General features: G+C 35.0%; 1 protein-coding gene and 1 pseudogene across 1 annotated transcript in view; one reads left to right on the forward strand and one right to left on the reverse strand.

Annotated features, from left to right (window-relative positions):
- VAV3 (vav guanine nucleotide exchange factor 3) overlaps positions 1 to 15,937 on the reverse strand; it is a 352,818-nt gene that overhangs the window by 27,939 nt on the left and 308,942 nt on the right. Inside the window, exons 21-24 of the mRNA XM_055339940.1 lie at positions 13,989 to 14,054; positions 7,906 to 7,940; positions 1,818 to 1,934; positions 1,172 to 1,259 (exon numbers count right to left, since the gene is read on the reverse strand). Of these exons, the coding sequence (XP_055195915.1) occupies positions 1,172 to 1,259; positions 1,818 to 1,934; positions 7,906 to 7,940; positions 13,989 to 14,054 (306 nt within the window). The remainder of the gene's footprint in view (positions 1 to 1,171; positions 1,260 to 1,817; positions 1,935 to 7,905; positions 7,941 to 13,988; positions 14,055 to 15,937) is intronic.
- Positions 5,358 to 5,686, forward strand: LOC129519438 (60S ribosomal protein L35a-like; annotated as a pseudogene).

Raw genomic sequence — 15,937 nt, forward strand, 5'->3', positions numbered from 1 at the left:
ATCCTTAACTTTTGAATTGGGAATGTGATATTTATGTTCAGAGAGGTTTTCTGACTTTCCTTTCAACTCAAGATGCTTATTTCTTTAAAACACTAATCCCTGTCTCGAAGCAGTTCTGAATTTTTAGATAAAGCTTTCAAGCTGGCCTATTTTGTAAGGCTCTCTTACATTCAGTTTTAACTTTAATGTTTAACAACTGCAAAGTGCTCTGAGATGTTTTCCAGAGGATGCAGTATGTATCATTTGACTGATGGCTCAATCAATGAGTGGTCCTTCCCAATGTTACTCAAAGTACTTAGAAGTATGCTTACAAATGTATCTTGTATCCTGTGTCCAAATACTTCATTATCTCAAGAAACTCTCTAACTTGAGAAACAGACTTGAGACCACTTTTAAAGAAATACGAACTTTACTGTCAGCAATGCATACATACTGCCCTATATGGCCTGTTTTTATGACATTCATAATACGATGAACTAATGAAGCTATTAAGTGGTAATTTTTTAATTGTAAGAATAAAATAATCTTGGTTTATTTGAAGCAACTTGGTAACAATGTACTATTTCAATTTAAATATAAAATTCTTATGAAATACCAACTATTTGGTAAAAACGTTACCCTGTTAATACTTAATTGTCCAAGGTAATGATGCAGAATCATACCACAGATGATTTAAAATAGCAGAAAATCCAAAAAGCTTTTCTGTTTGACCTTATATTGTATTTTGCCTGAAATGAACCTAGTGAGAGGTATTTTACCAATTAGTTTTTCTGTTATTAAAAATACCTTCCTCTGTTGGAATGAGGAGTTAGAGGCAGAAGGAAGAAGGGAAAAGATGCATGTTAAAGATCTGCCCTGTCACTCAAACACAAGGCAAAACACAAATAACTGAGGGTTGACTAAATTTGCCTATTGTTCTAAGAATCATAAATAATGTGGACTCTGAAGTATTATCTAAAACTTGCAAACTTAATTTACAGTGAAAAATAGGAGTAGGGCAATATAAAACTTAAATGGAATTCTTAAGAATTATCAGGATTCTACTGCAAAATTACAGGATTCTCTTAAAAACAATTTTTCGATGCACAACATTTCCAAGAAAATAGAATTAAACTGATCTTTCTAATAAGAGCAAAGGACCACAGATTGAAAAGAACTAATCAATGCTTACCATTAAACTTTTAAATTTTCTATTTTCTGCAATGTGAAAAAAGCCATCTCTTGTTAAAATCTTGATGTGCTTTGCTTCATTATTGTACCTGTGGGCAACGAATAACGTATGAATATAAATGTGTTTTTAATCAGTAGAAATCAATAATTACCAGAGGGCATGCCCCAATAAAATTATGGGAATTAATTCCAAAGACAAAATATATACCTATGCCAATACACTGGTGACAGCTAATTAGCAAAATATATTTACTAGATTGGTTGAAGATACAACCAATATTTGAAGTGGGGGGGTTAGATTTGACCAATCATTATGCCCAATTTATTGGGTAAGTTCAGTTTGAGAGTATAGAAAAAACAAAAACGAAATCTAGTAATATACATTTTTAGAATTAACAAGGAGCATATACATATCAAATTACCAAAATACAATGTTATGAAAGAAATCTAATATGCCAATTAGCAGCCTATAACAATACTGTTTTTATAACAAATATTTTCAAATATTAATGAACTGTCTGGATAGATGCATTATTTCTGCTGCAATTAGAACCTTGGTTTTTAACTTCAGTGTTATACATGTCAGATGGTCTATGCAATTATGAAAACAGGAAATCTATTTCTATAAAAGTACTTGTCCTACTTACTTAATGCTAATTGCATATTCTCCTGACTCTTTGGTCCTGTGCCTCACAAGGTAAGTACTATTTACCCTATTAATAAGTTCAGTCTCTGCCTGCAATCTTTCCATTGCTCCAGCATACCTGAAAGAAACAATGACATAGAAAATTTGGGTAATAAAAAAAAATAAAATCTGGGTAATATACCTGGAACACAACAGAAGCTAAAAATAAGTCTCTGTCAAGATTTTAATTTAGTGGCAGATTGGAGCTGTTTTTACTTCGATCCTAACTAATTACATGACTTCAAAAAATAATGCAGAAAAAAGTCCTGCTCTACTAAGCTAGCAACAGTGAAGTGAACAGTGCCTAACACTCAGTAAGCACCCAGTGAATATTTATCAAATAAATAAATGGGGCAAAGTGAGGAGTGAGCAGGCACTGGGTTAAGAGAGAAATCTACAGGGAGTTTAATAATAAAAAAGAAAAAGACTTGTAGGGAGGGACTATTGTGCACAGGACATACACACACACGTGTACACATACACCCTCTAAAATTTCACCTTTTCTATACATACTATGAAATGAAACCTACTTTGAGCATCTTTTTAAGATAATTCCAGTAACAATTTAAATTATTTTTAAATAATTATTTTGGGAGATATAGGATGAATTCTTACGATCCACAATTTTGTTAACCAATTTTCTTAAGAGCTTAGTAGTAGTTAAATTTAATTTTAAAAGGTAGGTATTTTCAATAATAAAATTCAGTTCCTCCTAAACTATCTCCATCTTAAACATATCCAAATTCCATAACAACAACAGCATTAATATGAGGCCCAACTCCAATGTTAAAATACTCTTTAGTGACCCTTTTCCATCATTACAGGTTTTACATTTATTGGCAAAATATGATAGAGATTTTAGGCCATAAAAGTTAAAGGGAAAAATTTTATGTTTGGATTGGCTCTCTCAAAACATGAATAGACCAGAAAATTCTCTAATTCACATAGACTTGGGTAACTCAGTATGAATACCCCCACCTTTAATTTATACTAAATGTTAGTTTAAAATACAAGTTTATTGAAGGAAGATATGGGAGACGTCCACCAAATATAGAAGGAGAGCTAAGGGTATTTTATGCAGATGGTACTTTGAGATAAAAGTACTTATGATAACCCATGAACTATTAGTACCTAGTATAATCACTCTTCCATCTTATCTCTTACTAGTTTCCAGCCTTCTTTCAGGTTCAGGAATTCACCAGCCTCTTTTTGATGTTAAGAATCTTCTCATAGATTCTTTTATTGCCTGGAAAACACTCACCCAATCCTCACATTCCTTCTCATCACTCAAGCTTAGAGTGACCTTCTCTGACCATCCCAGCCAAACAATGTTGTCCTGTATCTCACACTTCACTCCATTATTCTTATTACAGTACCTTCATCTCTTTCATGGCACTTATCACAATTAATGTATAGCATATGCATTTTTATCAAAGTAACACATGAACATAGTTTCTAAAAGTCAACTCCTACTGTAATAATGAAAAAGCAGCATTACCCCATCTAATCAGCATTCTGTACCAAGTCCCATTTTAAGCATTTTATCTTTTTTATCTGTGCTTGCATATTTCTAAATAATATAATCACACTACAATTTATTGATTTTAGGTATCAGGAAGGAAAATCATTTATTTTCTATTCATGCCTATTCCTTCATGGCTCATTCCTTCCTTAACCTCTACAAAGCCAAGCCATCATCTGGCCTGGTTTTTCATGTTTTCATATTCAAAAAAGAACATCTGACATCCACAAAATAATTCAAGTTTTTGTTTGCTCAAGCCTGTCTTACAAATTCTCTCCAAATTCTCCAAGAGAATGATAAACCCCTCAATAATGTACTTTCTCAACACCATTTACTAAACCTGTCCGTTTTGTTCTTTGGAGGCATTCATTTCTTCTGAGCCCTCTATCCTCCTGGTCTAGTCAATACTACTTGCTCTCTGAGCCTGATGAATTAATATAGTCCTGGGATATCCCTTTTTTTCTCATTTCCTGGATTCTGTATCTCCTTTGTTGCTTTATTAGCTCATCCTTCAGCTTCTAATAAATGGATACATGGGTTGTAATACTCAGTCTCACATCTAGAAAAATACTTTTATTTTACTTCATACTTAATTCAGAATTTGCCTGCGTATAGAATTCTAGGTGAGAAATTACTTTGCTTCTCAAATTTTGAAGCATTGCCCTATTGTCTTCTCACTTGCAACTGAGTGCCATTCTGATTCTTTGTATGTGATCTGATTTCTTTTTCTCCCTGGGAGCTTTCAGACTGTTTTCTCTATATTGTAAAATTTCATGAAAATGTGCCTTCCAGTTATATGCCATACGTTTCAGTTCCATATTGTCCTGGGCTCTCAGCAGCATCTTTGATTTAGAGCCATATATCCTTTGGTTCTAGGAAACTTTTGCCTTATTTCTTTGATAACTGCTACTCTGTTTTCTCTTTCTGGAGCTCCCACTAAACAAATGCTGTACCTCCTGGATCAACTGTCTAATTTCCCTATCTCTTCTCCCATATTATCAAATTATTTCTTTGATTTTCTGGAGGATTTGCTCGACTTTGTTTTCCAACTCCACTACTTAGTACGTAATTTAGAAGAGCTCTTTCTTGTTCTCTGATTGTCCCTTTCATAAAATACCCAGCTCACTTCCATGGGTATATTGTCATATCTTAATTCTGAGAATATAAAGGCTTTAAAAATAAATCTTTCTTCTCCTTCTAATGTCTGTATTGTCCTCATTTGTTTTCCCCATTTATTCTGTTCTCTAGTTCACAGCTTTTCTCAAATGTCTGGTGGTTATTTGTTGTTTGTTTATATTTAGGAGAGAGGCATCTCTGCGGGGGTGGGGGGCACCAAAGTAGACTCGATGGGTAGGAACATAATCATTTGGCAAGAACCTGATTCATGGGGCTGGATAATACCCAAATGTAAGGATTTTAGGTTGTTGTTTTTTCTTAAAAAAAAAAAAAAAAAACTGAGTCTATTTAGTTCCTTGAGAGAAAAACCTTCCAGATTCCTGTCTGCATGCAATGAGAGGGTAGTCTGTGTGTATGAGACCCAGCTGTCACAGTATTGGAACTGAACTATACAAAGGGACAGGGGATCATCATCAGTCAGTATGCAGACTTTCCTTAATTGGACTACTCTGCAGTACAGCATCTCCCTCAATATCTGATGGGATTGCTCTTTCTCAGTGCAAGCCGCACATGGCTCAATTTTTCCACATAATATACCTTCTAACTCCAGTGTCTCCTGCTAAGGTAGGGGAAAGTAAATTGTCTGACTACTTGGAAAATGGGTTAGGAACCCTGGCATCTGCATCCCGTTCTTCATATGGTTTTCAGACAATTTCCCAGTTTTGGGCCCCATGCTTCATCACTGCCTTCATGACACACACACACTCTCAACCCTCCCCACACCATCAGATTACAGACAAAGAATCAGAAATCAGAATGGCCTCTTTCTGCCATCTTGGAAAGAGAACTCCTAAAGGGACAAATATGTCTGGAAGGCTGTAGTCCAAGGCCATCTTTTCTGTCTACAAGTAGGGTCTCCGGAACCAGAGGGAACACACAGCTCTCTTATAATTGAAGGTGTTTATGCTCAAGATGAAACTGAATTCTATCCAAGCAGAGATGTGCTTATGTACAAAGCCAAGAACGACACAGTGGTTCCTGGTGACAAACCGAACAAAACCAGAGTAATCTGGGGAAATGTAACCCATGCTCATGGAAACAGCGGCGTGGTTTGTGCAAAATTCCAAAGCAATCTTCCTGCTAAAGCCATTGGCCATAGAATCTGTGTGATATTGTACCCTGAAAGGATTTAAACTTAATGAAAAGTAAATAAATAAAGGCGTGAATTTGTTCTTTGGAAAGAGAGAAAGGAAGAAGAAAGAAAGAAAGAAATCAGAATGGCATTGAGTTGGAAGTTAGAAGACAACAGAGCAATGCCTTAAAATCTAGATGCAAAATAATTTCTCACCTAGAATTCTATACCCAGGCCAATGAAGATAATCATCTTGATTTTCTGTTTTATTTCATGGCCTACCCAAGAGGCAAAGTTTACCTTGCAAGAATAACTTGTTTTAAAATGAAGATGTAATGAACAGACAATGTAGTTAGTGGATAGGCAAATTCTCAATGACTTGAGAACATGTCATCATTCAGCATCATTTTCTCTAAATAGTTCAGAATTTCCAAAACTGAAGTTTCCATATTCTGACATACTTGACCATTTTGTTTCACAGAGAAAGCATTTCCCATGAAACTGTCTAAGTGTGAATAAATTGTCCAAGTTGCTTAAGAAAAAAAGTAATTTAACAATTTTACTATGAATTATCTTTATCTGTTCCCATCTTCAAGGCTCTTCCCTGACCTGAACGCCTCGATTTTTTTTTTTTTTATCATGAGGAACAATACTATTCTAACTGGTCGTATTTTAATTAGAATATCAGCAAGAGTGCATTTTAAAGTAGTGTTAAAAAACTAATCTCCTGTGCCCTGAATGGTTCCCAGGCATTTTATCGCTTTGTTTCATAAAACCCACGTAGTTTGTGGCATTAGTATTTATCTCTAAAATCATTACCTTGTAACTATTATGCCTAGTTATGTAAAAAATAGTAAAAAGAATAGAGAAGGAAGCTAATCACCACACTCTCATGATTTTACAGTTCCTGATGTTGTTCACTTTGATTATTCATGCTATCAGTTCTATTCTCCAAATATAATTCCTGTCAGGATCATGGCTTTTTAATTCCATGTAGTTCTCTGACTTCAAATTTGTCTTAAACTAAGTAAAAATGTTACAAAGCTTCCAGGTTCTATCACAAGCCTGCTACAATTTCTTCAGCAAGCTCAGGGAGGAGGTCGGAGAAAGCAGGTTAAATAGCTACAGAGGGCAGACGTGTGGCTGGGGATAGCAAGAGGACTGATGGGACAATCCCATACTTTGGACAATTTAGTCCTATAGCAATCAGGCATCTTCTATACTTTGGTTATAGAATAGAAAATGATCAGAATATTTTAAAAATATCAGACAGCTCGGATGTTCTATCTACACCTGCAAACTGAACTAGTACTATACACTCTCAGAATCTTATTTATATACATATACTGATATCTAATTTGTATGCATATACTTCGTATCCAGAAAATAAAACAGATGCAGTAATTTTAAGAGAAGCCAAACATAAAATCCAGGGAAATAAATATAAATAAGTAAATAAGCCTGCGTTTTGTATTTTGAGAGGCAATATGGCAATGTACAGATGGCCTAACTTGGAATCCTAGCTCTACTGCTTACTACTTGTGTAGCCTTAACCTTTGTTTCATCATCTGTAGTGATAATAACAACCTTCCTTATAGAGATGCTGGAAAACAAAAGAAAATAAAACATGTGAGGTACTAAACATATAGTTAAGTGCTTGGTATATACTAGTTATTATCATAGGATGATCATAACTATCCTTGATCCAAAATAGACTTTTTTCCATTTGAACATATCACTTCTTCTTAAACTCATCAAGTCTAAAAAAGTCATAATCACTATCCCCTTTGCTTCCTTGTTTCTATTAGTGATAATACTAGCCTCTTCTAAGTGGTAAGTGGGCTCCATGGAGACCCCAAACTTTAGACATGGATACATTCTGCTCCTTTCATATTACAATTTAGGATCTACTATCGTTTCTGGGCTTACTTTTAAACAATGGAATCATATATTTTTTTTCTCTATTTCATGAAATCTACTCTTCCAAAATATAAGATACCTATTTACCTACATCCTATTCCTTTCTGTGGCTATTATAAGCTTTGAATTTAGAGTCAAATTTGTGCAAGCATACACACATGCATACACACACACCACTTTGATGAAGTTATGGAAAGGTCAGCAATATATAAATTCATTATGGTGTTTTGTTGTATCTGAAAACACCTTTAGCCAGGACAAATAGAAATGGACTGTGGTTTACTACCCTCACATTTAAGGCATCCTCGAGCTAAGGTTATGGTATTTCAACTTAGCTACATAAACATTTTTAATACTTACCAGGGTTGGCAAGAATAATCTACTGGCTTGGGCACCTAGGATATAAAAAGCCAAAAAATAGATTAAGTTTACTTAAGGGAAGCTTTTAGGAATCAATCATTAATTGAGTTTAGCTGACTCAGCTCTATAAAACCCTAAATAGCACAGTCTTGGAACTATCCATTGGCAATTTTATACAGAGTGAATCACAGTATATGTCAGATAAGTAGAAAATAATTCATTTCACTTTAATTCATTCTTTCATTCATTTTACCGCCACTGTACCTCCAAGTGGAGAGATAACAGGAAAAATATGAGTTGGAAGCTTTTGGTTTTTATTATCAAGGCAGTTTAATCCTATCATAGAAAATTAAAATGAAAATGTTAGGACAACCAACTAGACTCTGCTTTCCTAGAAAACAGGCAAAATAAACAATATATACTGGATATAGACTCTTTTTTTTTTTTTAAGGCTCTTAGTTTGTATCACAAATTCTAACCTCAAATTTTGAAATCTACCAACTGGCAAACCGTTTATTGATGGAAAGCCTTGGGAAATACTCATTTTCCCCTTTTCTCCTATGGACCTTTTGCACATGAGAAAAATGTTACACTTACTATGCAAATAAAGGCAGAAAAAGAAGAAAACTTCTAGCTGTTGATTATAACTAGAAAATGAATAAAGCCAAAGAAGGCATACTAATACTAATACTATACTATTATACTATACTAATACTCCAAGAATAACAAAACACATACTATTAGAAGAGAACAAAGTTTATAAATTCCTAAGGAAAGACAAGGAATATGGATAGTTTATTTCGTATTTAGAAATTTTTCATGGATCACCTGAGTCTTGGATGCGTATATCCCAGAGTATTCCTCAGCCTTTTCATATAAAGTGACTAAAAATATGGTTACCTTTAATTTGTAACACAGTTCTGATCAATGAAAAATTGTCTCAGCTTTGTCGGTTTTCATAATGGGTTGTTACTCTTTTGAACTTCCAGGTTAATGGTTAATAGTTATATATAATAAAATTATCTTTCTGGTCAGAGCATTTCCAAAGTTATCAGTATTTAAATATTTTTATTCTATGGAACACATGTTTAATTTCACCACCATGTAAAATCCTGATACACAGAAAATAACACTTCGAGTATATTACATCCATTCAAATCCTGAAAATATTTTTTACATCATTTTGTTCTCACAGTCATCAATCTTCAACAATTTCTCTTTAGAAGATACACATGCTTCTGAAATCTAATGGAAAAATATTCCTCCTTCCCTAATCTTTAAAAGCATGCTTATTCCTAAACCAATCTTTCTCCCTAGAGAGCGGAAACAAAAAAGCAAACACAAGAAAGGAAACAAAACCAACATAGAGGGGACAGAGAAGGGAAAAGAACTTCAACATATTCCATGGATTCCTTTGGCTAGGGAATGCTGCAGATTCACAAAAAAATGAAGGGTATAGAACATTCTAAAGCAGAGCCAGTATCCCAGCCTGTTTCATCCTGATGTCCCTTTAGAGCTTTCTCGCTCTTAGGTGAGGGATATCTTTGGTGAGTGTATTCTGACGGGTGAAGTGCTAGGACTATCTTCTCAGCACTGATCCCTATACTGAGGGTGGGATCCTATCTTTTCCCATCTGTCATGGGGCCCTCCCCACTTCTTTTTTTGGGCCCTTTTCTTATATAAGACAATAGATAATTTTCTTCTGGATAATTTCCTATCTTTGAATATATTCTCATCTTTGACCATTTTTCCCTAATGCCGTTTTCTACCTTCATCACAGGCTGTTTACATTGTTAAATTTTGGCTAGGGTCATACGGTCTTAAAAAATATCTGACTGGACATAAAGCATGTATGTAAAATAATACATATAAGATACATGCTTCCTGGGGCACCTGGGTGGGTGGTGGCTCAGTGGCTGAGTGTCTGCCTTTGGCTCAGGTCATAATCTTAGTTCCTGGGATCAAGTCCCACATCACGCTCTGCAAAGGGAGCCTGCTTCTCCCTCTGCCTATGTCTCTGTGTCTCTCATGAATAAATAAAATCGTTAAAAAAAAAAAAAAGATATGTGCTTCTTCCTGAAGTACATCTTATATGAGGTAGATGGGATAGTTAGAGGTGAACTTTCTGTGTTTGGCTAGGAATGTCATTACTTTATCCCTATGGAGGAAAGATAGATTTATAAGTTGACTAATTTCCTTTCAACACTTTGAACATATTCTTATTGCTTCAAATGTTAAAGTTTCACACTATAGAATCTCCATTTGGTTCTTTTTAGTAGTTGGTTCTATTTCTCTGTTGAGGTTTCCTGTGCATTCATTATGAACATACTTTCCTTTATGTCCTTGAGCACAGTTATCATAGCTATGTTAAAAACCTTTTCCTCCTAATTCTATCGTTTGGGACATCTCACGGTTGTTCTCCTTTGACAGCTTTTTCTTTTGAGTATAATTTGTGTTTTTCTCTTTCTTTACATATTGAGTAGTTTGGGATAGTATCTTGGACAATTTGAATAATACGCCATAGAAGCTCTGAATTCTGTGATGCTTCTACAAAGAGTGTGATTTTTCTTAAAGCAGGCAGTTAACTTGGTTGAACTCCAACTGCAAACTATCTCCCCTGTAGTGAGAGACAGATGAATTCTCAGTTTTGTTCTTTTAGCCTAAACTGAGCTACTTGGGAGTTGGCACTATGCAGCCAAACTGAGGCAAAGTTTATACACAGAACTTGAAGTTCCTCCCTCCCTGACACTTGCCTTTCTGAGATTTCCTGCCTCTCCTTCCACTTGGTGTTTCCTTCAAACTCTGCTTCTTCAAACTAGTGATACTCTGCGGTTTCTATCTGAATTTTAGCTACCCTGCATGGTGCAGCCCAGGATGCGGTCCTAAGCCAGCGACTAACCTAGCGCCACCCCTTCTCTTAGCTGGTGCTTTCATACCTCGCCCAGAGTCTGTAGTTGTTTTCTGTGGAGGCTTGATTCAATAGGGGCTACTTGACAATTACTAGAAGTGAAAACTTTTGTTGCCTCTGTTACTCCTACTGTTAGCTATGAGTGAAATCATCAACGCTTTATAGGTAATCTGTATTCTTCTTAAGGCTGGTTTTAGTATTTTCTCCTTGTTTTTGATGTTCTGCCATTGAAATGAACTAAAATATGTCTAGGAGTTGATTAATTTTATATACTCTTCTTGACTCTTGAGATTGGTTCTCCCAGAAGTTCTGGAAAATTCTTGGCCATTATTTATTTGAATATGGTCGTTTCACACTATCTCTATTTGCTCCTTAAATAACATGCATTTGAACTTTTATCACTCCATTCTCTGTTAGATTTCCATTTCTCAGACTCTCCAGATTAGTTACTGAGAAGTTTCTTCAGCTTTGTCTTCCAATTTTCTACCCAACTAATATGTCAGGTAATGTTTCCATTAAAGTTTTCATTTCACTTACTCTGATTCTTTGTGAAACAGATGCAAGAAATTTGGACAGTGGTTTGTTCTGTTCTTAGACTTTTATTCTTTTTTATTTCTTCAACCATATTAAATACAAAAATTTGACCTTGGTAACTGATAATTACACAATCTGCTGTCTTTGTGTATGTAATTATGAATTTTATTTTTTCTGAAGTTTGCTTAAGATGGTTTAATCATGAATTTGATGATCCTATATTGTGAACTTCTATTCCCTAGGACTTTAAGTCCGTTAAGGACTTTGTGCAAAGAGGCTCCAATCCAGAGACAAACTGTATTTGTATTGTAAACACAATCAATGTGAAATCATTTTAAACTGTTTCTAGCTTAGACTTATTTCAGTCACAGAGTTGGTATGAACTCCAGCCCCACACCTGGGTGATTTTTGGATCTAAGGCTAGGAATTTTAGGGGAGACTGCTTTTTTTCTTCCTAACCCAGATCCAAGATGAAAATAGGCATATCGTCTTCTGTGGAATTGTTTTCTTCTTGTTCACCCACTGAGGACACCTGAGTCACAGAGTTACCCAACTTTGCTCTGTGCTGTAGCTCCAGACTTTGTCTCCAGTTACCATACTACCAAAATGAAATGGTCTCATTTATATTCCTTCTGCATTTTCCTCAGTTCTAACTTTCTATCTGTGTATCTCAGAACTTTCAAAGAGACTGGCACAGCATATACTAAAGAATAATTTTTGAGCTCAGAACGGAATATTCTGCACAACTCATGGACCCCTGGTAAACAGTACATCCCAGGGGCAAGAGATACCATCTTCCAAACCCCTTCAACATATCCTCCCCTCCACTCTCTCCTACTTACCTTCATCTAGCTTATCCTAAACTAACAAATGAATCTATAATTTTAGTAAGTCACCACTAAAACTTTAATAACTATTTATGAACTTTGAGCTACAAAAGTCATTTTAGAACTTTGAGCTACAAAAGTCATTTTTAGTTAGTATTCCCACCCATAATTATGTGTTCCTCTATGATTCCTTAGAGCTTAAAATTCTGAACATACTTTTCCTTCTAGTAACTGAGTCACCAAATACCATTCAATAGAAGCTGATACAATTAGTACCTACTATTGTTAATTACTTAGGTTCAGCTAGGAACTTTCCTTGCTTCTTAACCCTTTAGTTCATTGATACAACAAAATGTATTAAATACCTGCTATGTGCCAGAATTTTCCTAAAAATAAAATTTCAAATGTTCATTTCATGCCATATTCAAGAGGCTGTAAAAAGATAATAGAACTTTATACATAAAATGTTTAATATTCTTGATTTGATGTCTTTAGGTTCCCAAACAACCTAATGTTAGAATGTATAATCTCCTGCTTCCTGCCTACATATAAATATCGTTGCTTTAAGCATAGGAAGCCTGAATCTTGTTCATACAAATAAGAGAAAACTAACTAAAAACTCATTTTTACATAATTAGAGTGGTATCAAAGTTCAACAATTTTCTAGGATTACTAGATAAAAACAGGTGATATTAGATCACAGAATGAACAGAATAGCAAATTCTTTTTGATTTGCTTTTGAAATTAATGAAGCTGCAATACATACAGTAAATTAATCTACAGACTACATTCTGAATCAAGGGTGGCTGACATTGCTATCAAAAAGAATGTCCAGGGCAGCCCCAGTGGCGCAGCGGTTTGGCGCCACCTGTAGCATGGGGTGCGATCCTGGAGACTCAGGAGTCCCACGTCAGGCTCCCTGCATGGAGCCTGCTTCTCCCTCTGCTTGTGTCTCTACCTCTCTCTCTCTCTCTCATGAATAAATAAATAAAATCTTAAAAAAAAAAAAGAATGTCCAGTTTGTAAATCTAGGAAGGATTGAAATATAGCAATTAAGAATAATATGAGGGCTTTTTTTAAAATCATCAACTCCATTATATTACTATAGGAATCTCATTTACTTTGAATCAAGAACTTCAAAAGTTTCATAGAAAAATCCACCCTAAACTCCAATTTATGATAAAATAATGTCACCTTAAACAGAAATTTATAAATTTAATATAACACCAAAAAGTACATCTTATGTTATACTCATCCATAATATTTGAGTAAATGCTCATTCATTCTCCTTGTTTCTAGCTAATGTGTTTGATGTTTTCAGAAAATGCCATTATGACATTAAATAAACAAAATGACAAATGAAAGCACAGAAAAATGTATTTAGAGATTTGATTGAAGAATCTGTGGACTTCATGCTATTATGCTTTCAAACACACTAGCTGAAGTGTAGTAACTCTCTATAACCCCAAATGACTAGGAATAGATGAGAGCCTACCATTCTCACCTCCGTGGGAAAAGGGGAAAATGCATCTAATCTGTAACTTTATTTTTTCTAACATCTTGTAGACAATTTTGTTAATTCTACTAAGTTCAATTTTCTCCTTGTATATATCATTTAAAAATATTTTCTGACAACGGAATCATGAGGGTTTTAGAATTTTAATAATATTGACCATATATTCAAACTTGAAATATAATCCCTCCAGAAAAAAGTAATAAAATTATGGACAAGACCATATCCTTTGTACATTCTTGCACAATTAATTAAAGCATCAAACCCAGAAAAAAAATGGAAAGAAAATCCTCATACTTACACATGGGCAAGGTTTGACAGCATCACTTGGAAAAAATCCAACCTCTCCAGATGCTAGATTTCTACCCTAAATTAGGGGGAAAAAATAACAGATTTAAGAACCCATTTACTACAAATGATAATCTCATAATGCTGTGTACATAGTGTCGTTACTCAGAATCCTCAGAATAAGTTACGTTTTATCCAGTCCTAAACATGAAGTTATTTACTATGGCTCAGGAAAGAAAAGCAGAAGCAGAGAGGTTGTACAATTATTAAACTTTACATGTTGTTTGTTTCAGATGGTAATTATGAAATAAGAATTCAAGTTTGACTTTCTAAACTATGATTCAATCTTGTTAACTTTACATTCCTCAATCCAATATAGAGATAATCGCATATTTGATCTATTTTATATTCGCTAATACAAGAACATACACTGGTTTTGTGCAGGCTCACAATTAATTAGAAATGGGATTTAAATGGTTGCTATTGGTATCTTTAACAGAACTCTTAAGAACATTCCTTCAACAAGAGAGGAGGCATTTCAAGACTTGTGGAAACATGATATGAAGTTTTAGATGGTTTTCAGATCTAGGAGAAAGGATAGGGTATTGATCAAGAGAAGACAGTCAAGGCGTTGGAGGAAAGGACTGTAAGTTAAAATGACATTGTAAATGAGAAAAGAGGGAAGAAACAAGCAGAATAAGGAAAACTTAAGTGCCAAATAGACCAAAAAAAAAAAAAAAAAAGCTTAAGAATTTATTTTTAAAAATCTTTGGTCAAATTCTCTTCTAAAAAACTTCATCAGGGAATGTAAATTGGTATAGCCACTGTGGAAAACAGTATTGAGTTTCCTCAAAAGATTAAAAAATACAAGTACCATATGATCCAGTTATTCCATTACTCTTATTTACCCAAAGAAAACAAAAACACTACTTTGAAAAGACATATGCACTCCTGTGTTTACTGCAGCCTTATTTACCATAGCCAAGATACAAAAGCAAATGTCTCTTGATAGATGAACAAAGAAGACGTGGTATATGCATACAATGAAATATTACTAAAGCATAAAAACTGGATGCGATCTTGCCATCTGTGACAACATGGGTGGGTCTGGAGGGTATTATGCTAAATGCAATGTCATACAGAGAAAGACAAATGCCATATGATTTCACTTATATGCAGAACCTTAAAAAAATGAATAAACAAAAAGCAGAACCCATAAATACAGAGAACTGGTCATTACCAGGGGAAGGAGGTTAGGGTTAGGGGCATGAGCAAAATGGGTGGTGGTGAGTAGGAGAGAGAGGCTTCCAGTTATGGAATGAGTAAGTCACCAGAACAGAAGGTACAGCATAGGGAGTACAGTCAATGGTACTGTAACAGTGTTGTATGGTGGCAGATGGTAGCTACACTTGCGGTGAGCACAGAACATACAGACCTGTCAAAACACTATGTTGCACACCTGAAACAACGTAACATTCTGTTTTACTTCACACACAAAAAATCAGATGACACTAAACCTACAATTGTTTCCCTTTTGCAGAAAGACCAACTATACTCAAACTGGAACTGGAGGGTATTATGCTGAGTAGAAGTAAGTCAATCGGAGAAGGACAAACATTATATGGTTTCGCTTATATGGGGAATATAAAAAATAGGGAAAGAGATCATAGGGGAAAGAAGAGAAAATGAGTGGAAAAAATCAGAAAGGGTGACAGAACATGAGAGACTCCTAACTCTGGGAAACAAACAAGTGGTAGTGGAAGGGGAGGTGGGTGGGGGAATGGGGTGACAGGCACTGAGGGGGGCACTTGACGGGATGGGATGAGGACTGAGTGTTATACTAGATGTTGGCAAATCGAACTCCCCCCCAAAAAATACATTAAAAAAACCCACACTGCAACAATCACAACATGTAATTAAAAAGTTCTTGGGAGATTGTCTTCTTGCCCAAAAATTGGGCTT

This window comes from Nyctereutes procyonoides, unplaced genomic scaffold (genome assembly GCF_905146905.1).
Source record: "Nyctereutes procyonoides isolate TBG_1078 unplaced genomic scaffold, NYPRO_anot_genome, whole genome shotgun sequence".
NCBI lineage: Eukaryota > Metazoa > Chordata > Mammalia > Carnivora > Canidae > Nyctereutes > Nyctereutes procyonoides.